Consider the following 24,501-nt stretch of genomic DNA (forward strand, 5'->3'; position numbering starts at 1 on the left):
TTTCCCAGCAAATTACAGCTGACAGGTTTAGTCATCATATTGACCAGACTACAGAGGCTTAAGGACTCCAAAAGACAAAAACCAGCTTGATTTTATTTCTGAACAGTTCCCAGCAGGAGATACACCACGGGCAGCAGTTATTACAAGACACAGGATCTTCAAAAGATGAAAATCCAAGAAGAGATGAGCTGAGATTTCCCCCAGGGTCTGAGTTGATCTTGTTGAGCAGGATTTGACAGAGGGCAGCTCCTGAAGTGCAGCTTCCTTTTAGTGCCACTCTCAGCTGGCACGACAGGGGAAACCAGCAAACACAGGTTCATTCACATTCAGACTCCTGGCATACTTTGGGGGGAAAAACCCTACAATTTAAATCTCAGGGTAATGGAAGGAATCAAGTTCAATCCCATAAAGCTGCTGGTCATCTTGGTCTGCCTCCACCTGGATTTAAAACATGGTATAATGCAAGTTCCTTGGAATAAACAGGCTTAAAGACAAGTATTTCAATATGGAACCCAAGTGACTTTATTATTTCCTTGTATCCAGTCATTTTAACAATTCTCCCTTGTTAGTACAGACAAGGAAAACTTTTTCAGGTTTCAGAACAATGAAATGAAATTACAGAGGACTAATCTTGCTGCTGTGCCCAGTGAGAGCCTTCACAAGTCCAAGTGTCCTCTTATCATTCCTCTTCATATTGATCTTCAGTGTAATTCCCCCTGTACTTATTATTTCCATAAAAGGGTACCTTATAAAGTCCAAACTGTATGCATAAAAATAAAAAAAAAATCAAAATCAAAGCACATTCCCAGATTTTCAGTGTTTCACAGAAATTATACATCCAGGTAAGAAACCAGATCAACATGGTTACTTCAGAATTTGATTGAGAAAAAAAATTAGGTTTTTCTACTGTTTATTTATTAACCTCCTGACCCACAGAAATCTTTGATTGCAGTAAAAAACCCAAAGTATTTGGCAAGATTATGCATGTGTTTGTTACAATGCAAATATATCTTCTTGGAAGTCCCTTCCAGTGGTCCTCATTAACAGAAAAAGCCTTTGTACTGAACTTGAAAAGAGAAGTCCAAAAACAGCTATTGAGAGACTTCCTGAATATTGAATCAGTAATAATTAAATATAAAAAAAGTTCAAGTCCCAGTAGCCAAACCCAGGTGCATTTCCCACTGATCCCACACTCAGGAGAATCCATCCCTCTCAAGAGAAGGTTTGTTCTAGAGAGCAACACTCACCTGGCTCAATCAACTTAGGTCAGACTTTCTACCCCACATTAATAACTAAGAAACTAAAGAATTGAATGGGTAACAGCAGCCTGGGGAGTCAGATCAAGGCATGGCCCAAAAGATTGTTTGTATCTTTCAAACTGAAGAATTTTTTTTTTAAATATTAAAAAAATGAAGAGCCCACTTTCTCTTCTTTGTGGAGTCCATTCTTTTTTCTTCATAGCCCATCCCTTTGGTACATGAAGACAAACCATTTCCAGAATGCATCAATTTTAAAATTGTTCTTAAGCCACCGTTTGCAATGTTTATGGAAAAGGAGATGTGAAAACAAAGTGTTTCCACAGCTGGGCAGTTCTAATTGCATGTGAGGTTACAAGAGGTGGTATCTCCCTTTCTCCTCTCCTCTTGCAGGGCTTCTCTCCTCCCATCTGAGCTCCATCCCAGGCCCAGGAGTCAGCCCAGCAGCGGGTCCCCGATGCCGTGCTCCGGGTCGCAGGTGAAGGAGATGGTGATGGCAAAGCGAGTGCCCCACTGCACCTTCTCCACCCGGTGCAGGTTCTCTGATCCAGAGGTGAAGAACGACACCCGGCCTGCAAAGACAAAGGTTGGAAGCTGTGAGTGGAGTTTGCCACTCTGCTGCAGCTCTCCCTCCACAGCTCAGCTCCTGTCTGCTTCCCTTCCAGCTGCTCCCCAGTGACCTGAGAGCCCAAAAACTGCCACCAGCTCCCACTGCACTCTGACACCTTTCCACTCCTTAAAACACACATTACTCCTCTGTGCCACAAGGCTGGAGGTGTAATCCCACCAAAGGGAGGAAGCTGAGAACATGGAAGCCACTTCTTAATTGCCTCAATTAAAAACAAAAAAGTGCAACTCTAGTGACTGTCAGCAAAGTGTACGGATTTCCTCCCTGCTTCCCTTCTAGTCCTGGCTCTAATTTTAGACCAAAGAAGGAAGAAGCACCACAGAGGTGGCAAAAAGCCCTCAGTGACAAAACCCCAGCAGGTTTACAAGCAGCTGTGGCAGTTTCTCAGCATTGTGTTTATCAGCAAGTGTTTGCTATCACTTTCTGTGCCTGCTCTGATCTCTCGCTGCTCAGGCAGGTTACAAAGTCCCCTATCAGCCACGTACAAATTCACTTTCCTTAGGAAGAGCCTCTCCAGCCATGGAGAGTGGCAAAAACAGCTTGGGTGTTGTTTTAGAGATGCAAGTGCTCCCTGCTGTGCTTGCTCCTGGCCCAGCCTTGGCCATGGCACTCTGGGCTCAGTGGTGCCAGGGAGGTGGAAATGCAGTGACTGAGCACCCTGCCACCCCACTGCATGAGGCAGCACGATGGAGCCCTCTGCACTGCCACCTTATTCACCTGTTCTGAGAATGCACAGCTTTGATATCCAGCAGCTAACTCCAAACTGACTCCGTGGGACTGCTCCAGCTCTCCTGAGGAAGCCAAAGTTTCTCACCTGCAGAGCTCCCTCCCCACAACAGCACGTGGTTTTTCTACTCAGGCTTTTCCCCCACTGCTCAAATTAGAGTTTCTTTAAAAGCAGATGCCTACCTAAAGTCTGTACAACAACAACAGGAACTATTCCAACCCTTACCCCACCTCACAGCCAAAACGGGCACCAGGCACATCACTGGGTTCCTCTTCTAAAAGGGACCCCAAAGATCCAGAAGTTCCTTTGCTTGCACCCTCCTCAGCAGCACACATGGGGGGTTTGCACAAAACTAGACTGGCTTTATGGGGCTGGGTTTACCCACTAATCCCTGAGTCCCTTTCATGCTCACTTGCAGCTCACACCTAATCCTCGTGCAGTTCAGTGTCTTCTGTAACAATTTCATCCCCTTCTGTGCCTGTGGCTGCACCTCAATAAAGGCTGAAGTCATACACATGTAAAGAAGAGATCCATTTGTATGCACAGCTCATTCCCACCTCAGTGTCCTGCTTTTCTGGATGAAAGGCTAAATGAAGGCTACATGCTCCTGTCCTACCAGTGCTGCCCTTAAGGATTCCATACAAAATCCCTGTGTCATTATTCTTTTTTTCCCCTTTTAAAAACCCCATATTTCAAGTGCATTAAAGTACATTATTATTGGTCCCTCACCTGCTCACCCAAAGCTTTGCCTTAAACTGACTTTCAAGCTGTTTTGTTTGATCTCTGACTAGAAGTAGCAGTAATCCAGTGCTAGACAAGGCTCAGTGCGTTGTTTAAGCCTGTTAAATTGATTTTCTTTTTGGCTATACTGAATGTCTTTTAAGTTCTTTCTTTAATAAATATGTCTTCATATATATGGTATCAATCTGTTCCCATATACATCAGCTGGGGTCTCTGGGTAACTGAACAAGGCTATAGTCAGTTTTCAAAGCAGCTTCTTCCTCACTTGGGAAGGATTTCTTTTAAACTTACTTCCTTTACAAAATTTTTGAAGCAAAAGCACACTCTTTCCATGGTATGTTATTTTTATCAGTATAGATATTCAAAAAGGGGGTAAAGAATATTAATTCCCATCCCATCTGACCAAACCTTCAAGGGCTATATGGCAATATCCTTATCCAGATGATGGTCACTGGCAATGACCAAGGCCAGGGAACTCCTAACAACCTCTTACAGAAAGGAAGATTTTAATTGTATCAGAGGTAACCACTTCCCCTGACTTTTTGAGAACCCATTTCTGCACTGAACCACAGGAATCATTTTAGAAGACGTGCAAGTGCCAGTCACAAGATCCACTGCTACACATTTTATGTGACCCCAATTTAGATGAAGCAACTTTGGTATTTTAAGGAGTAATATTAACAAGCAGCAAAAGCAACTGACATTTCACTATGCAGCAATTGTGTAGCATTTAATTACTCAAACAAAGCCAGTGGAGGAGTAACTGTATTAAATCCAAGCCTTTGTTTTTCCCTGCTTTTGCCTTTCCAGGTTTAATTCAGAACCACCTCTTAGCAGTGAATTCTTTCTAGATGTACTCAGAGCTCTGTCACAGGAAAAGTCACTATTCCCAAAAGGCTTGCTCTCAGGAAATGTTATCCCTGCTGAATAGGTTCACTTCCATCAACAAGCTGCCTTCAATTTGCCACCTAACCTCTGTGCTGAGAGGCAATACAGACTGGAGGGAAACACAAAGGAAACAATTTTCAGTGACATCTGCACCCCTAACATGTAACTGTGACCTCAACAAAACCACTTTCTGTCACTTATTTCCTTGTCTAAAGGAAATGAAAGTAGTACTGACCTATTCTAACAAGGTTTCTGTGAAAATTTATCAGTAAGCATCATTATAACACTTTGCAGTTAACACATACTCTGATTTTCAAGCATTATAAAAAATTTATCTTCTCTTGTTCTTACTCTGACAAGAGGAAAATTAGTAGAACACAGCAGCTTAAATTATAACAGAATGTGGGGAATGTATGATGTGATTTTGAGAACCACAAAAAATTAACAGACCACAATGCTCATAAGAAAAAATGTAACATGATTATTATATCTCTAATATTACACATACATTACATAACAGGTTGGAAGAGCACTTGAGACGTTACCTGGTCAAATTCCCTTTCTCAAATCAAGGCCAATTCCTAAATTACATCCAGCTCCTGAATCCTACCAGGCTGCAAGGGCCACATCATTGCCACAAGTGAGTGCAGCATTCAGATGTTTCCCAGGGATGTCTCAGACATGATTTTGCTACTCCTGTCTCTCCTGTGCTTGATTTTTGTATGGGGGACAAGGAGTAGATGATGTTCAGAAGTCCTTTCCAACCCCAGTTATTCTGATTAGAAACAAAACAGTCCATCCACATCAAATCAGCTTTGGTAAACATTTATATTTGCAGCTTGCCTGTTTTGCCACTGGACTCTAAGCCCCATCATGCTCCCATCCTTCACATGGTACTTTTCCCCTTCTGCCTTCTTTGCAGCACCCTTCTGGCTCTTCTAGTTTAATTCACTGCCAAATTTCCTTGTAGGCTCCTTGGGTCATGAGAACCTCAAGGAGAAGAAGCAAATGATGTGTTAGATTGTCTTGACCATCATTCAGTCAAGGAAGGGAATGGTAACTGCACCCTCTCTCCTCCCTGGGCACCAGGGAAGGGCAGGGGCCAGGGAAGGGAAGGGATGCAAAGCAGGGCTGGGGGAATGGAAAGGGCCTCACCACCATCCACTGTCCCTGGCAACAGGCTGGGGGCACTGGGAAGACTGAAATGCTGCTCAGGAGGAACAGAAGTAGCTCCTCTGTCTGGTTAAAGAGAAGCAGGAACAGTTTATTTGGCACCACAGATCTATTCAGCATCTTTCATCTCATGCACTGACAGCTTCCACTGCCTGCCTCACATTTATCAGCTCTAAATGTTCCTCAGGAAAGAAGGAAAAACTGCATCTCATCTGCTGAATGACAGCCAGACAGAAGCACTGCCAGGGAAAATGCACTTCAGTTGCGTTCTCATCCTCATCATCTATTGAGAATTAATCACCAATTTATTCTCATGTAGAGTATCTGAGAAAACTCATCATATCATTAGGCAAATAAACTGATAATAATGTTTTCTGCAAGCACACAATAAAATTTATTTAACTAATTCAATTACTTATTTAAAAATATTGAACTGGGAGAATTTAAGCAAATCCCACAAAAGGAACCTGGACTGACAATGTCTACAAGTGCCCTGATCTGGAGTGAAGAGAGCACCCCAGAAGAGAGGGCACAAACTTCTCTGAACCATTTTGCTACATTTATATCAAGCACTGAAGAATAAAAAACCCTACAACCTAAAAATAAAACCCCAAACAAAAATCTACATGCAATGGGTATCAAATCCTAGTTACAGACTTGTACCATATTTAGTTACTAGACAGCAATTTCTTGCTGTTATAAATAAAATCACTGGTTCACATAGTGAAGTCTCCCACAGCCAGTTTGTAATTTGTAGTGTTAACAATACTCTCAAAAAAGTAGTTGCTTCTACTTTAAATTCAGAAAGGCCTGGAAATTTTCCAAATTACAATTTTTAAAGAAAATTAATGAACTTATTTATTTCCTACATGTAAAAAGTACATGAACATTTTCAGATACCAACTGCTAGATTTTTAGAATCCCTGCCTGCTTCTCTCCTACCAGCACACCTGGTTGCTTGAAATCACAGAAGTTTCCACTCTGTCTAAAGGTGTGACAACTCTGGGGAGTGTTTAGAAGTGAAAGATGTATATTTTCTCTCTCCAAATGAATTATGAGTCTCCCCAAGGCCTTTTGGATCCATCTCAAGAGGACAGGGATATCACCCCTGCTCTGCAGTTCTCCCCTTCAGGGTTGAGCCTCACCCAGCCAGTGCTGCCAGCTCTGCTCAGCTCTCCCTGTCAGAGCTGCACCAGAACTTGACTCCTACAAAAAGTTCTCACTAAGAACAAAGTGTTGCAACTTCAACCACATTAAAACAACCTCAGGATCATCTGTCTGACTTTTCCTGACCTTGCCAAATGTGGCATGTCCAGCAGAGCTGTGGTCAAATCACATGGATGCCCAAGTTCTGGGTTTTGGACCTGTGGTAAGAAGGAACTCATCCTTATATTTAGTAAATCACTGAAGCATAAGCACAAAGGTAATCTCTGCTGCTCAGTTATTCCAAAAATGGTCCTTAAAGAGGCTTCAGCAGAGCATCTGTGGCTTGTGATATTCACACAGAGCTTAGGAACCACGAAATGAACTCTCACTACTGAACCACTCACTGACACAGCTGATCCTGCAGTTACTTTGGTATTTTGTTTTATTTCATCTGTTACATTACCTGAATTTCATGAAGTAGCTTTTTGAATCTGATTTTCCACTACTTTCTGCCTTCAGCTTTGCTGCATATTTTCTTGACCAGCATCAACTCAAATTCAAGAACTCTTGGCCTGCACGTGCATTAATAAAGGCACAAACAGGACGTGCTACATGTGGTCATTTATAACCAAGTTTTCATGGCAGGGGAAAAGCCTGAGAGGCCAATTCTGAATACTGGCAGTGCTTCACAACCCTCTGTGCAGCACTAACACAGGACAACTCTTCCCCCAGCACTCCTCAATCCTTTCAGTGCTCCAGGCAGTGGATTTATCAGAAGTCACTCCCACAAACCCCACCTTAGGTGCACTCCCAGGTACCTATTGCTTTATGGGCCCAGTTAAAATAGTGTTTCATTTATGTCATGGTTAACCTGGCATCAAACACCATCAGAACACAAAACCTTCCTGGAAGACAGTTATTATTCCACAGATAACAAAACCAAAAGCAAGTTCTATTGAGAAATAAGGAGCTATTTTCTGTCTTGTTGACACAACTGCAACAGATCCTCCTTTTCCTACCACTTCTCTTTGCAATCACCTCACCAGTCCCTGGCACAGTTTGTGATGAGTATTGCAAATCAGTAAGAATTGCTCTCCTTTGCATGGCTGGTGCTTACTGCAGCTGCTAATGCTGGCTCCCATTCCTCACCAGGACTGACAGCTACTTCTGTGGACTTTTTAAAAATTATTTAAAATTATTCTCAGCTTTCAACTGATACTGATTTAACTTCAAGATGTGCTCCAGGTTTTTATTGATTGGCAGAAAACTAAAAAGCGAGGATTGGCAGATTATCACGACCTAGACTGAATCTGGAGGATGTGGATTGAATACAGAGACAGATGAGACTGTCTGTATGGGGGGAAATTCCCAAATATCTTAGACACTCAAATCAAATATTTCACACTTCCAGAAACACACATTTCTGACAGCTGTGAGAACACACTAAGTTTGAGATTAGAGTCACATTTCACTCTCCAATGCACAGAATTCATTTTTCCCCACAGATTAGTTTCTTCCACAAACACAGAAATGATTGTGACCTTTCCTTCTGCCTTTGTATAATAAATTACTTGTATAAAGAACAAATTCCCTTGTAAGTTGAAAATAGGTGCAGCAAAGCTGACCTTCAAACCAAGAAATGCACATGCAAATAAACACAGTACCAGTACTGGGATTTCATTCCAACAGCAGTTTCATCTACACTTAATGATCAAGTGAAGTCTGTGACCTGCCTAATATTGCCAGACCCTAAACTCACACAGGACTCTGCAAAATGATGAAATTCTAAACATGACATTTTCAAATATGAAATTTTTAACACTAACAAGTTTAGCAGCAGCAGAAAGTATACCAATTTTGTGACTGAAAAAGGAAAGCCTTGATGTTTGCCATTTTTTCTTATTCCTCCTGTATGTCTTGCAGATTACCAAAACATATCTCTGACCAGCAAAAAGAGTTAATATTGAAACAGTTAATATTAACAGAGTTAATATTGAAAGGGCTTTGTTTTGAAGGACCTCATTCAAAAGGCTGCTGTTTCTTACAGTCTCTCAAACAGAGCCAACTCTGGTGCAAGGGGTGGAAAAAAATCCCTGTATGACAATTTTGGAAACAGAATTTCCATATCTATTTAAAAGGAACAGATACTAGTTTAAATCTGTTTGTCACAAAAAAAAAAAAATGTTTTCTTCTCAAAGTCGTGTTTCTCTTGGCACTAAGAATTTTCTTCCTCATGGTACAGTGAGTTTCTTGTGGCAGAGAGAGGTCCTGACTGAAGTCAAAAGACACATATTCATTTCTGAAGCCCATGAGAGCACAAGAAAGATGTGTTCCTTCAAGCCACATCTGGTTATGAATTAGCCAAAGGTCTGTACACTTGAACTGGTGCTGACTTGTTAATTTCTGTTAAAAAAAATAACCTCAAGAGCCTCAACGTTAATAAATTATAATTCCTCCTTAAAGCTAGTGTTTGCCAACAACCAAACTAGGGGATGTTAAAGATCATCCTACAAATTAGAGAGTCATTCAGTCAACTGTGTGAGTCAGGACTTAGAGACTTCTTAGGTAATCTGCAAGTGATATAAACGGAGGGAAATGAAAATCATTTTAATTTAGGCTCCACTCCCAGCAGAACAGTTCTCCCTGTCCCCAGGTGCCTGGCTGACACCGATCCTCACCAGTGAAGTGCTGCAAATGCTTCTGCAGCAGGAGTGGGACTTGCTCAGGCAGCGCTTTCAAACACATCCCACAATGGTTTCATTGCTTTTTCTTGTATTTCCCAGAGCTTTTCTGCTCTGCTGCATCACTAACAAAGCCTTTCTGCTCTCCACCCACACTTGAACAAACTGCTGCTCACAGGAAAAGAAACCTGCTCATTTTGGCACACAGTATCAGGTCCCCAAAAATGCAGGCTAAGTGTGAGACAAGGTTTTAGGACAGCAGTGGCATTAGCAATACAGAAAAGTAAATTAGTTGTCAAGCATGAAAACTGAACCAGAGATTATGACAGTCATCTCTAAAAAAGCCTGGAGCTCCTAAATGAGAAGTTCATCAACATGTGGTTTTAAAAGTTGAATCAGAGTGACAAGAGAAGCACACAGGATCAAAAGAGCATAAAACGAAACAAAACAAACAAAAGCCAAAAAGACAGAAGGAGAGAAAAAACACTGCAGAGGAACAATAGCAACATGAAAAATACATCAACTTGTACCAGCAACAGAAAACAGCCTGGGGTCAATCCTTCACAAAACACATTTTATCAGCAAGAGGAAAAATAAGTGCAAATGCCTTCACATTGTGCTTCACCTCTAAAGATTTTCCCCTTTGCTCACAGGATGTCAGTGGTGATTGTGACACAAGCACAGGACCCCTGACAACTGTGGCAATGCAGAGATGTGTTAGAGAAGTGTAATTCATCTTCTCTTGTACCCATGAAGGACATTTGTGCTATTCCTTAGGAGCTGTGCATTGTTTTGTTTCAGAAGGGAGTCCTGTGGCACACACTGCCCATACAAACCCCTGGCAAAGGGAACAGCCAAAAAGAAAATTCTGTATTTCATCAGCTTCCCCTTCTTCCCCCAAAACGACATCAAGATCAAAGACCCTGCAGGAGAAAACCTGACAATGAATAGATGGGGCTGAATGGAAGCAATTTCACAGTTACAGACTTTTGGAATTTAAGTCAGGGGCACGCTGCACTCTGCAGCTAGGCTGAGTGCCCCTGCACTGAGGAGACAGCTCTCCTCACATACCTAGAATTCAGCTCTGATTTCTACAGCTATAAAGATCTGGTAATCTTAGAATTGCATCTGGAAACAAAATAATTCAATGTGTTTCCTTCAAAATACTGGCAGCAGCATTTTGGAAAAGATGAAGCTTTCGGTTTACGGTTTACTTCCAATCATAAAAGACAAAATAATCAAACATACAAATGTTGATAGCAAACCCAGAATGCAGGTAATCTCAGAGTTTATCTAAACCAGCATCACTGCAGCTGAGTGAATCCCTGTGATGCATAAGTCAAACATCACCCATCCCAATTTGCAGGCAGCAATATTCTGAAGTCGGTTCTGCCTGGGGTAACAACTGTCAGCAGACAATTACTGAGGCTCTTTAATGAGTAACTTTCCATCTTTTCTGTCTTGGAAAAAAAAGACAGAACACAGCAGGAATATAAAGTTGTCCTTTATTTTTTTCCTGCAGCGGTGTGGCTGATCTTGTATTATGAAAGGTAACACTGCTGGAAGCTCAGCACTCACCTGCCAGACAGATGAGTTGAGGCTGAGCTCCTCTCTAGGCAGCCCCAGAGTAATTCTAGTTTCAAATTATCCACATATTAGAAAAATCTCAAACCAGCCTTAAAGGTTTTTTCTTTAATTATAACTGACAGCCACCAGAAGGTTCATCCCTGTCAGACCTCCAGGAAGCAGGGATGGATTTATATCCAAGAAATCCCAGTCCATCATGCTCCAGCTGCTCAGCAGAGCTGTGGCAATCAATCACCTTCACACCCAGCCCTCAGCCATTCCAGGGTATTAAGCCCCACCTTGAGCAGCAAAGGAATTTCAGGCCAGTCTAAAATGAATTGCTTTAATTTGGATTTGCAGCAGTGACAGCTCTGCTTTTGCTGCACAGTACAGGCCACTTCCTCTAAGCCCTACAGCTTTCAAGGAAGTCACTTATTGTGGCTTAACACCAGAAATTACAAACTGTGGCTGTATTTTAACCTGTTTTCATCTTTATTTTTGATGTCATCAATCTGAGCACAGAATGGTACACTACCCCACATTATTCCTGATACAAAACACAGTCCCACACCACCAAGAAATGGCAGAACCTGCCCAGCTCCCTGCAGCCAACCTGGGCTTGTACCTGCTCGGGGCTCCACTGTCTTGTTGGAATCTGCATCCATGAACACGAACCGTCCACCCCCGAAGTCTTCAGAGTAGTCAGAGAGGTAGAGCAGGGAAGTGTAGTCAAAAGAGCCATAAGTCACCTGTGAGGAAAACCAAAATTATCAAAATTTACCAAATTCTTTATCTTATCACTGCAGAATACAGCTAATGAGCAAATGGATCTGGTGGGTTTTTCTAATCTTCAGTTTTTCGTGTATTTAATAAAGGGGTCTTTGAAAACCAAGAACAGCATTTTCTAGGAATTATCCATGTTTATTAGTCTATTCTCCTGTGTTTACACACTCACTACAAGACTAGCATGTCATGTTTATTATTTCCATTGTTACGGTTTCCATAATTAAACAAGTGTTGCTATTGATTTCTATCATCCAAGAGCAAAAAACAATGGAGTCTCAGAAGTGCATTGCATCAAAAAGACAGGATTTATACCACTGCAAGATAAAATTTCACCAGGAGGTTAATAAGCAGAAGAACAGCCCTTGACTAATCATTTCCACCCATTATACCTCACTTCTGTTCTTTCACCAGCTGCCACACAGGAGATTCATGGTAACAGTAAATCAGAATTTCCAAGTAAATATATATTTTCTGGAGGAGCTTCTATTCTTTTCCATACAGGTTTTATTTAAAACCTTTCAAAATGAACGTTGGAAGTCTCTGCTTCTTCTCAGTCTACAGACCAAACACCCCACTTTTAAGTCTAACAAGGTGATTTTTTCCTTCCTTTTAAAGCATTATTTTTGGTAGATATGTATGCTTGAAGTAGGAGAAAATAAATATTCCATACTAATGCTCAGAGTGAAGCTATCTAAATATTTAACACTGAGTTTAGCTGATCCTGGAAATATTTCCTTTCATATCTACCTGTCACCAGCAATTTAAAAAATACTTGAAATCAATGTCTGTGCTCTCCAATTTCTTTGTGTATCACAACTCAAAAGTTCAGCATTGCACTGTCAAACAGTGAAATGTGCAGCACAGTAGTACTGTATAAATACACAGAATTTACAGAGTGTTTTGACTGACCTGGTGACTGTTAGAGGTAAGTGCTACTTCCAAACTTAGAAGTTTTCTAAATATTTTCAGTCATGTCTCAAGTTATGCTCATTAGTGCCAGTTAGATTTTGGCTCAGGAGCAGTTGTACACATTTTTCTGTAAGGGCAGGAGCAGAGAGAACATAACAGCAGATGGAATAGGAAGACATTTCCATTCATACTCATGTTATTATTTTGACCATAAGGGCTTAAAGGAAAAAAGCCAAATCTGGTGATATGCTGCCCTACATGGTGTGAATCACAAAAAATGAGAGAAATGTTACAGTGATCCCCATCTCCTGATAAATTCCCAAGCCCTGGTAGCTGTACAAGGCAATAAATAGGAATTAATGAGCAAGTGGTGGTGCAGCACCTCAAACCAGCCACTCTACAGCCCCTTCTCATGCAAATCAGCTTTGCAAAGCTATTTTCCACTTCACTGACTTGGTAATAAAAACTTCCAATCGATTTAAGCAAGTCTCCAGCCAGTGGAGAAGTTCATACATCTCTTACTTGCACATTTAATGCATTAGAATTGTTTTTATCAACTCCTCAGTGGAGCTGCAATCTTTGCTCCTCAGTGCACTCTCTCTCCTCTCCAAGGTGGCTTTACCAATTCTAAACTTCTAAGAGCTGACTACCAACCATCTTAGCCAAACCAAACACACCTGATTTCTACAGATTACTAACCTGGGGAATGAAGAAAATGGCTTTTCCCTTCCTGCCCTTAATTCATTACTCACTCTCAGAAGCAGACAGGCCTGAGAAATGCAACACTATGGAAAGCAGGCACTGAATTATACTCAGTTATTTAAAATGCTAGAAATCCCCCCATGTATATCAAATTTATTTGTTACCCTGGTAATGATTTCCAATACCAGACAGATTCATAATTGAACCAAAAGATCACACTACGTGAGAAAAGCTGTCATTGAAAGCCACACAGCTGCAAATCAAATTTCTACACCTCCTTGTAAACAACTCAAGAGAAAAAATGCTGATATTTCCATTCAGCTTGCTATGTCATACAGTTAGTGTGCTCTTTTTGAACACTCCTTATCCAAAAAGTCAAACACAGATAATATTTAATGGTAGATGCTCATAATGATGTTTATATGATACTTCTTTAAAGGCTATTATTATAAATAGAACTATCTGCCAGCCCCATTTTGCTGTGAGTTTTTTTTAGGGACACATTTCTATGCAACTAAACAGATGTAAGACCATGCAAGAGGTCTGTAGTTACTGAGGATATTCAGGACAGCATCCTCTGCTTTCCAGGGCAGAAGAAAATTCACTTTGCAATCAGCATTGCTCTAGCATGAAGAAAGAGTCAAAACTTCTCTTACCTGCAAGCCTTCACCTCATTCTGTGTAGATAACCACCAGAGTAACCTTGATAGCTACTTCCAGTGTCCTATTTATTGGCAGTGCCTATTTAGCAGACAGTGCAAGAGCAAAGAGCACATTCCTGAATTGCAAGGGGCTGTAGGTGAGCTGAGGTGATGGCTTTGAGCAGAAATGAGAATCAACCACTTCAATTTTCAGAGATGATGCTGTCCCAGGGCAGAAATGGGGTCCTTTGATGTGTTTTATTACATTTAGGGGAAGAAAAGAAGAGTGAGAAGTCTGCTGGAAGGGACAGCAGCTGCTCTCAGTGACAGACTCAGGGCTGCAGGTACAGGGGAGGGTTGGGGAGATGGAGAGCACACTGCAGGTGGGAAATGTTCAGCTTCTTCAGCTCAGAGAAATAAAAGCTGAAAAGGGATTTGATTCCTACCTATAAATACGTGGGGGTGGGAGAATGTAGCACTGGGAGGAGGAACAAAAATAGCTATAAACTGATCATGGACATGTTTAAGCTAAAAAAAACCCAACCAATTTCAGGAAAACGTGCACTGAAGTGCTGGACTAGCTCTGATAGAAGAAATTCAAGGAAAACTAACCCAAAACCATCTTATGGCAGAGCTTGACAATTCTGTGAAGGATGAGAGGATCCATGCCCAGGCAGGGGACTGCACAAATCAACAAGTCCCACACTGCTTCTACCAGAGAATGTGGTAAGACTGCAGCACTGACAGCATGAAGTGAGCAACAGCAACTCCATTATAAATACCATCAGGTATTTGACATTTGGAAGCCTCAATTCCAAACAAATTCCATCCAAGATGAAACTCCACATCTTAAAACACTCACTTCATTTGATTTAGATGCTTGTAAATTCAACAAGATTAAATGAGTCATTCGGGTGATTTCAGGGTTTCCATTCCTATGTAACTACAAACCAAGTAAATTTTAGGGGGAAAAAAAAACAAAGCCTCAGACACAATAAATCTGTACTACTCCTTTATGCTGTCAAAAGTCTTCAGGAAGATTCAGGTTGAGAAATATAACTGAGGTAGACTCAGCAACATCAGGAAAAAGGCAAGAGGGGTTTCCATATGTTCCAAGAAGTGACATCTTTTTAACATCACTCTGAAACAGAAAATAAATATAATGACCTCTTTTTGTTAAGCCTTCATTTTACCTTTCTTCTGGAAAGAGGCAAGGAAAAAATCATGAGGTCTTCTAGGAATAACCTTCACTGTTAAATGATGCAGAAATACCTAAAGTAACTTGTTCTGTTCCAAGGGGAAAGCATAAATAATGATCCAACACAAAAGCATCCAACAAACTGTGAAGTTTTATTGATCTTTCTTCAACTTCCCAGTATTCACACTTGCTTTGGAGGCCACATAAGAACTCTACTGCTCTTTTCTGGGAAGAACTTCTTACCTCAGATCAATAGAAATGTTTCTGGGTTTTTTTCTTGCTTTCAACTGCAGTCTGGAAGTGGAAAAGTTTGCTGGAGGAAGTGAAATCTAAGCCGGGCTGACTGCACTGAAGGCAACCTGGGAAGCTGCACACCTTCATCCTATTTAGTCTCTGCTCAGACTACTTATGATTATCAACAAGGTGTTTGGTAACTGCCCCAACTGGGAGAATTCTCTTCACAGACTCAAAATTACTTAGGTTGTGTCAAAGATCTCCAAGATCACTGACTCCAAGCAGTGTCATAAATCAGACAACCCAATTATTCAGTATAGACACTACTAGGGTCTACATTCTGCATTCCAAGTCTAAGAGAGCACTTTTCCTCCTTGTTTTGGTTTTTTGAAGCTGGAGATGGGTTAGAAAAAGCCAAGGCAAATCAATTGATGTATCTGCTCCCTGAACAGACAGGCTGCAAGATAAATAAAACATGAACAAAAGAGAAGGATAAAACCAGGAAAACATTTAGCTTGCTGTCCATCATGTTCAGGCACTCTCAGGATGACAGGACAGAAAAGCAGCTTCTACAAATTCACTTCATGTAAACTTATTTGCATGTAAATGACAAAATAACTTGTACATTACAGGAGATACTTAGGTGGAAACACTTAATTGAGAGGTTACCTTATTCATTTCCCAATGCAAAACACATTCAGAAAGAATAAAGAGAATACTGGCAAGCAGGGCTTGTGCAGACACAAATCTCATTATAGTAATAAATCAGTCTGAAATTCTAAAATAGGCTTTTTGGAGGCTGAAATAAAAGAGTGGAGAAAATAAGCATCAGCTGTTGAAATATACTGCTTTCCCCACCCTTGTGGCAGTCAAATCTGATTCTGAAACTGAGAGAAAACTGTAAGGAACCGATGAATTCACTGCACCTCACACAACCAGAATCACCAGTTTCCTTCTTCCCAAGGGTCCCTTGGAACTGAGCATAACCTGATGGAATTTCTGTCAACCACACCAGCACACTTTGCTCCCTACAGCCTTTTCCTACCAACACAAATCAAAACAATCTAGACTTCAAAACCATCCCCTACCACCTGTGGTCCAGAGCCATTCCTATTCACTGGTTACATCACAGCTTTCCAAACCAGAGGCATCCAAAACCTGGGAGATTCCACCCTACAGCACCTTCTGCTTCCAAACATAAGCTGTGTCATCACTGCCACCACATTTTCTAAATTTAAGCTGCTTCTGCCCACATGAACAAGGACACAGGAACCCACACCAATGCTGTGACCAACAAAAGATGCTTCCATCAGACTGGCTTTTTCCAGGAAATACTTTAAGGCAAGGAATGTTTCTGTTTGATTTTTTCATGTCTCAGGTCATAGACTTCAACATACACTGCCCACTTACAGACTCAAGCCCTGAGGAATAACATGGATTTTGCTGGGATTATTTTATTTGGTTCCATCTTGGATAATCCATGACTCCAGAGTGAATTGTTTATAAATCCTGAAGGCATGAAAGTTGGACATTGTGGAGTGGAGGTGATTTTTTTGCTTGTTTCGGGTTTTTTTGTGTTGTGGGTTTTTTTCTTTGATTCTTCCCTTGCTTGTATTCTGCTGTTCTACACAGAATGCCTGAACTCAGTGAAATTCAGATATCAACTCAATACCAAATCATTTAAGTCCGTTGAGAAATGCAAAGTATTAAGCTCTAAGCCTAGAAATAAAACTGTGCAGTTAAAAGGATCAAAACACCAAGTTATTGAAAAAGCTCACCAGGTACCACATCCCCACTGAAATACAAAAAGCTTCCATTCACATATAGCTGAAATACAAATATTAAGCTTTTATCAAGAGCCTAAGATCAATAACAGCAGTGACCAACTGACCACTGTGAAACAGCTCCTGCTGGATCTGAAAGAGCCATTCAGGTCATTTTAATCAATGTTTTTGACAAAACATTCCTGAGTAGTCATTCTCACAGTTTACTAATTATAGAAAAACTAAATTAGAGAAGATAAAATTGAATGGGATGTAATGGCCTATGCTTCTAAAACTCACTTATCTCCCACTAGCTTCACCCCCTGAAGCATCAGTTTTCAAACCTGTTTGATGGATTGTTTAATGCAAAATTGTTTCAAGGTGATCTAATAACAACAGGAGATGTTTACATCCCATCTCAGCCTCCTCCTCACCTTGTCCACGTGTGGGTGCCAGTACTCATCGTGTGTTGTCTTGGCTCCTGTGCTGTTCATCCTGGAGAAGAACGTTGGCTTGGTCAGGTACATGGCAGAAGAGCTGATCCCAAACACCTGAGCAATCCTTTGCTGAATCCTCTGCCTCACATCCCTGCAAAAACACACACAGCACAGTCAGTGACACCTCTCTCCTGCAGCTTCTGTGGTCTTCAGTCAGTTACTGCTTCCTCCTCAGCTGAGAAACCATGGGCAACACTTACCCATTCCTAATTCTGCCAGGGAGAGAGAGGAAGGAAAAGAGGGGAAGGAAGGAAGGAAAAGAGGGGAAGGAAGGAAGGAAAAGAGAGAGGGGAAGGAAGGAAAAGAGAGAGGGGAAGGAAGGAAAAGAGAGAGGGGAAGGAAGGAAAAGAGAGAGGGGAAGGAAGGAAAAGAGAGAGGGGAAGGAAGGAAAAGAGGGGAAGGAAGGAAAAGAGGGGAAGGAAGGAAAAGAGGGGAAGGAAGGAAAAGAGGGGAAGGAGGGGAAGACCCTCCAGTGGTTTTGGTTTGTTGCTTTTGTGGTTTTTTAATTCTCAGAATATCAAGGAAAAGAAACTATGTCTCCTGTGGCCTAAGTTTGAAAATTTGTCTCCTTTCCTCAATAATTCCACACCTATCCCACTGTTGGTTAACTGCTAAAAACAATGAAGTCTTTCATATAGATATTTTAATCCAAAGCAGGTAAAACTAAAGTTGTACCTTCATTAAAGTATTCCCTCTGAAGAACTTTTAACAAGTTTTAAACCAGCTGGTGAATTCTTTGGCACCATGAAATTCAGGGTTCTTGGTCAACATAAGTATTGGTATTATTAATAGATTTTTTAACATGAATGCAAGATGTCATTCACACTTGCAGTGTACCAACAAGATAATCTGAGAAAACACATTTCTGAAGTTGTGCACGGAATTACATTAGTAGGTTTGCATCTTCCATTACATTTCTTCACTCAATAGTACTGAACCTCAGCATAACTTTCTTAAAAGTTTTTCCCAGGTATTTCCCTAGGGAACTTAAATAAGTGACTAAAAGTGACTGAAAAGTGACTAAAAAGAAGTGACAGAATTAAAACAAGACCTGTGGTGTGTGTCTACAGGCTGTGAAAATCATCTCTTAAAATCCACAAGTACTAAAAAATACTAAATATTCATTCTGTTCACACCTAGTCTCTCACAAGAAATAGAAATAACACACACAGACTGGATTTTTTAACCTGTCACACTTTACATTTTTAGGGTTCAATTCAAGCTATTTTATATGTGAGATATCAAAAGCATTAAATGAAGTCAGAGGGATTTTCAGGGATATATATATGGCTGCATGAACTGATGTTTCAAGTTCAGAGCTACACAGTGGTGGAGTTTGCAAAACTGACACCAGGAAAGAACCTACAGCTCCTTCCTCTCATGCTGGGGGAGGCTGATCTTGCTGTCTGCTTTTTCTGAGGAGTAGGATGCAGGAAAGGCTCCCAGAAAGCATTAAATGCAATTACTTGTTTTGTGAATTGAGAACTTTGAACAAGAATTCATAGCCACAAAGAGCAGAGCAGCTGATTCCCTGGCCCCTGCATCAGCCAGGAATAAATCCACTCCCAAGCAGTCAGACCACAGTCTTGACATAACTAAATCTCCAGAACTTGTCCTGCTCTGCAAAGAGTCCTCCCTCTTCCTTCAGCCTGATTAATTTGCCACTTTTAAAAGCTTTCTGTTAAGGTTTGCTGTCTGCTGTTTATAAGGCTCTGTTAAAGGTTTGCTCCTCTTGGAGACTGCTGTGCAATGGCTTTGGGCAGAATGTGTTTTACAAAGCAAACAGGATGCAAAACCCTGCTCAAAAAGCCAAATACAGCACGCAGCTGGTTTGAAAAGTAGAATAAGGTCACTTTTTAGCCTAGAAAAATCCTTGTGTACAGTCTGTTTTCTGCTGGCCAGGCCATTTCAACATTTATCAATATCATGACTGCAGGTTTTTCATTCCATTCCCTGCCCTGCTGTCCCAAACATAACCTAGTGGCAAAATACTTAAGGACAAAAACATTGTCCTTCATGTGTAAAATAAAGTGTTAAGATGTGGTGGCTAAAGCCAAATTTCAGCCCAGAAGGTGCAATCAAGCAAGGAATGAATGAGCCCAAAACCTGGGAGAGCCACATTGTTCCTTCAGCCTCCACGACCCAGAAGCAGCAGGAGCCTCCCTTCCCTCACTGCTCCTGGCCCACTGGCTCTTCACAACTGTTGGGAGAATTCTGGTGGACTGTGGCTACAAAGAAAATACTTCTTTCATGCTAGAGAATATAAACATTTGTTTTCATAAGCACAGCAACTCTTGCCTCATTCAGACTGCAATAACAGAGCTCTGCAGGTGCAATAAATGCCCAGGAACAGCATCAGTACTAAATTAATGCTCCTCACACACCTGTCAGCATTAGCCCTTGTCCATTTGCACTGAGTGACTGGAAAATATCAAAATGTTCATGTCAGACTCAGGGAAAGGCAGACCAGAACTCCTGAAAGGAGCACATGACCACCAGATTCTGTAAAAACAGTTACTCTTTTGGACTTAGGATGATGAGGAAGAAAATTTAAAAAAAAAAAGCCAGTGAAGTAGCTGGAAGTTCAAGGAACACACAGCTTGAGAGAAGGGAAGTTCACAAGCTTGCTAAGCTGCCAGCTTAATGTAGCAGCAGTAGCAGCAAAGAGAGCTCCAAGTGCCACTGAAAAGCTTCTGTGAGACACAGGCTCTGCCAGACCAACACAAAAAAATGCAGTTAGGAGCCACTGCAAGGTGTGATTCAATCATGGTGACAGGAACACTCAATCCCACACAACTCCCTGATTATTCCACTTGTCAGCACTGTCCCAGGGAGCTGACAAAGCAAAGGCCTCCTGCAGCCAGAGAGATTTAGCAGCAATCACACACAGACTGACACAGGCAGAAAGCAAACTCACAGCTCCTCCTCTGCTCCTCACATGTCTCTGCCTTCAGAAGCTGTAAGGTTTGGGGAATAAAACTTTGATTGCGCTGTTTTCTGCTCAACTCACCCTTTCCACCAAGCATCCTGATTAAAGGTCTCCTTTCTGAATAAACATTTCATTTATTATGTGGAACAAGAGGGGTTGCTGTAATGTGCTTGGCAGATGGTGGTTAAAGTATCAGCCTAGAAATCATAATTTGAGTCTGAAGCAATGTAATTTGACAGAGGCAGTTTAGAAATCAGCCCCCTGGCTCAGGATGCCTTCTCAAATTCATTATTGTTGCAATCAGTAATACTTACACATGAATTACATTCAGTTATTTCTCTCAAGAGTGTATTTTTAAAATGACCTTGGTAGGTAAGGGAAAGTAACGAAGATAAATGCTCCCAATAATAGCATAAAATAATTCATTAAGGCCATAAAGTACTACAGCCCATGTTAAAGCACTGCCATTAATAGGAACAGAAGCATTTAGTAATATATTTTGTATTAGCTTCATATCCAGCAGACTGAAACATCCTCTATACTGGCATGAAATCCCAATGGAATATTGACATTCCCTAGCAGCTGTCTCATCTCACAGCATGAAGTTATAAAATTATTGAAAAATTGAATGTTCCTGTTCATGTGAAACAGAAATTACACATTTTCTTTATGCAAATTTCAATAGTAACTAAGGAATCATCTATTTTTCGCAATACTGGGATCAGAAGTGAAAACATTTTAAAGCAATTCCTCTATAGAGGCAATAACACCTAAAAACAGCTGTTAAATAGAAGTAAGCTTAATGTGATTAATATTTTAGGATTATATTCATTAATTACTATTTTAATAAAACTAATAAATCCATTTAGCTACTTAACATTCTTTCCACCACTAGAGGGAGGTCAGATTCCTTCACACAGACAAGATAAAAAAAGACCAAAAAGTTAAAATGTTCAAATTAAGGACATTTTAAACGATGAGAAACCAACTGAAATGCATAACCAAAGAATTATTGTGTCTAGTCAACAAAGAATGTTTGTTCCTAAACTTTGGCCACACACCTTCCCAGCCACATGGAACTCATTAGGTTTGTTGTGTTTGTTAAGTGCATGAGCAGGGCTGCAGGAAAGCTGAGAGCATCAGATGCCAGAGCTGCTCCATTATAGAGCTATTTCATCCTCTGGCTGCTTCTCCAGCCAGAACATGAGTCATCTGAAGTTCTTCCACTTCCTGCATGACCATTTTTAATGTTTTGCTACACTCTGCCTCAAAAAACTCCAAGTTCCTGACGTAAAATAGCCCAGAATTGTGTCTATCATCTCACACAACCCCTTGGATAATGTGTGGAAGGGAGGTAATGAGGAAGGATTTTCCATCTCAGCTCCCCATGCTCCAGCAGATCCCCAGAGAGCTCAGATGAGCAGCTCTTCTTGCTGGAGGGAGGGAAATATTTGGTGCTGCCATCACCCCGAGTACATTCACACCATAAAACTGTGCTGATGTGGCTGATGCAGCTCAAATGTTGTTTATCAGTCACCAAAAAGTCCTTTTACTTCTCTTCCTCAAGCCATTTTATATCTCAGAGATTATTATTTTGAGCTGCAAAATCCAGTGCATGAATGCAAAGGGCAATCCCTTCCCAGCCTGCACTCTACAAAAAACTCAGAACCATAAAAAGCTCTGGTGTGTGGTTCATTCAGCAGTTCCTGAAAATCTTTACCTGTATAATGCAAAATCCTCTTCTGTGAAGATGTCTTGAATTTTGTCCCCAAAGTACCTGAAAAATCAAACAACAGTCTAAAAGAGGAGCTGCTGAATCAGACTGAGCAACAACACCTCCTCACCCCACCCATGCTTCACCCACAATCAAAAATTGAGAACACAACACAAAAAAAATCTTACAAATGCTTTTGAGCATGATGTCCAAAAGCAATGCTAAAAGATCAAATGTTGAAAGATTAAAGGATTGAAATGCTGCAACTGGTAATGGCATTCCTTAGGCATTAAAAAAATCCCCTCCACATCATGAAATAAGCGCTTGTTTTTAAGGGTTCAGGCTATTTGATTTCTTCCACTGCTGAAAAACTAAACTATAACTGTGAAAAAATATTATGATTAGCTGGTGCAAAAACATAAAAATAAAGATAATGGCAGCTTTCAAAGTGCCCAGTTCAACAAAAAGATCCATTTTCATGCCAGGAAAGCTCTTTAACTGGTCATGGAAAGTCTGGTGAATCCAGCCAACTTCCATAATTTCTCATCACTAATCCCAGCCTGGGGGCTCAAGACTGGAAAAGGCAGTGGGCAGGGAAGGGGTGGAATGACAGGAAGCCAGAGATTACAATTATTATTTTTATTATTACAATTATTATTACCTGTACAGATTAACAAAATGCTTCCCCAGGGAAAGAGCTCCGGAGTGTAAGTCCAAAATTGATGCCTGGAAAAGGAAACAAAGAAGGAAAAATGAACATGCAAAGGTTTTAGCATTATTTAACTATGACCTTTAATAACAGCCCCAAGCTGACTCTCACTTTCCACAGCCTCCCAAGTAAAAGTAGTTCCCAACCTTTGGGTTCACAATATAACATTTATTTTACAGCTACAAACCTCCCTCAGATCCCTGCAGAGATTATTAAGGTACTATGAAAAAAAGCACAGGACTGCTGTTGCTGAGATTCAGATCTGACAGGGAATTGCCAGAGTTTCCCCTCATGGGCTCAGGGTAAATCACTGTGCTCCAGAATCCCTTCTTGAAGACATTTCCCTTCCACACAAAGATGACTCATTTTCCAGTATTTGTGAGGTGCTCAAGTAGCAGCACTAATATTTATCTTGTCTTGCATTTTTTATTAAAACTTCTCCTTCACCATGAGATCCTGTATACTTCTCATATTTAATAAACACATTAAAAAGTCTGTTTAAAAGTACAATTAGAATTCCAAGGCTTACTAGGGCCAAACTTTCTTTTCCTCAATTTCTAAGCTGCTGTGAAAGAAAACCACACAATGAAAAGATTGTTGACATAGGAAAATTCAATTCATTTCTTCATCCAATTCAAGCCAAACTCTTTTTCTGAGATCCCAACAAGCTGCAAAGATTAGTATTCAGATCTGGCAGAAGAGAGAGCTACCTCTTAGGATTCTAAAATGTTTCTCTAATTTAATAAAGTACACTTTTGTATGTCCCCTGCTGTCCACAAAATACGTGTTTGTTCTGCATCAGTTCAAAAGTATTTAAAAACATAACTAATAGAAGTCTTTTTGTCTTTTACACTGGAAATATCAAAGAGCAACAGTTAATTAACGTGACTGGCACTGAATGTACAATATCTGGGCACTCATTTTGGAATTTGGCATTGTTCTGATGCTCCACAGACCATTCACACTATTCTGATAAAATCCCAGCACTAATAACACTGGTGACAGAGAACACACTCCTAAAAAATGCAGAAATCTCTGCAGCCTCTAAGCTCCAGAGCTGAACCAGGGGAACCCCACTAACAACTCTTATTACAAGAGATAATAACAACTTTCTTTTAAAAAAAACTACACAAATAATCCCATTTACCCCTTAAAAATACATAAAGTAAGACATTACTGGAGTGGACACAGCCTGAGCTCTCAGATCTGCTCTCCAAAAGCTTCAGAGGACTGTTAAGGAAACAAGTGCACTCATGCAAGAGCAGCTCTTGTACTAAGCTTTACTCAAGCTTTAGAAGCAAAATACTTTCATCTATTGGTTTCTGGTTCTGTACAAAAATCCAAGCCACAGCTAAAAGAAGTAAAACTGCTCCTGTGTAGCTTCAAGTATATGTTTGTGACCATATTAAAGTAGATTATAAGTAGCACGACGCAGCTGAGATTAATTTAATTTAAATATAAATTGCCTTTCTAACTCTTTCCACATGCTTTTCAAACTTACACATTTTCTTCTCACTCCCCAAGCTCCAGATGATTACAGTTAGGAAGATCCAAAATAACAAAATGAATCAATAAAAGACATCCCCAAGAACTGTAGTTATTCATAGCTGAGAA

General features: G+C 40.7%; 1 protein-coding gene across 1 annotated transcript in view; it reads right to left on the bottom strand.

Annotated features, from left to right (window-relative positions):
- Positions 1–498: 498 nt before the first annotated feature.
- OGFOD3 (2-oxoglutarate and iron dependent oxygenase domain containing 3) overlaps positions 499–24,501 on the bottom strand; it is a 34,438-nt gene continuing 10,435 nt past the window's right edge. The window contains exons 5-9 of the mRNA XM_058852095.1: positions 22,840–22,904; positions 22,185–22,241; positions 17,473–17,626; positions 11,432–11,555; positions 499–1,828 (exon numbers count right to left, since the gene is read on the bottom strand). Coding sequence (XP_058708078.1) covers positions 1,692–1,828; positions 11,432–11,555; positions 17,473–17,626; positions 22,185–22,241; positions 22,840–22,904 — 537 coding nt within the window. The 3' untranslated portion in view covers positions 499–1,691. The remainder of the gene's footprint in view (positions 1,829–11,431; positions 11,556–17,472; positions 17,627–22,184; positions 22,242–22,839; positions 22,905–24,501) is intronic.

The sequence above is a fragment of the Poecile atricapillus genome, chromosome 17, assembly GCF_030490865.1.
Source record: "Poecile atricapillus isolate bPoeAtr1 chromosome 17, bPoeAtr1.hap1, whole genome shotgun sequence".
Classification (NCBI taxonomy): Eukaryota; Metazoa; Chordata; class Aves; order Passeriformes; family Paridae; genus Poecile; species Poecile atricapillus.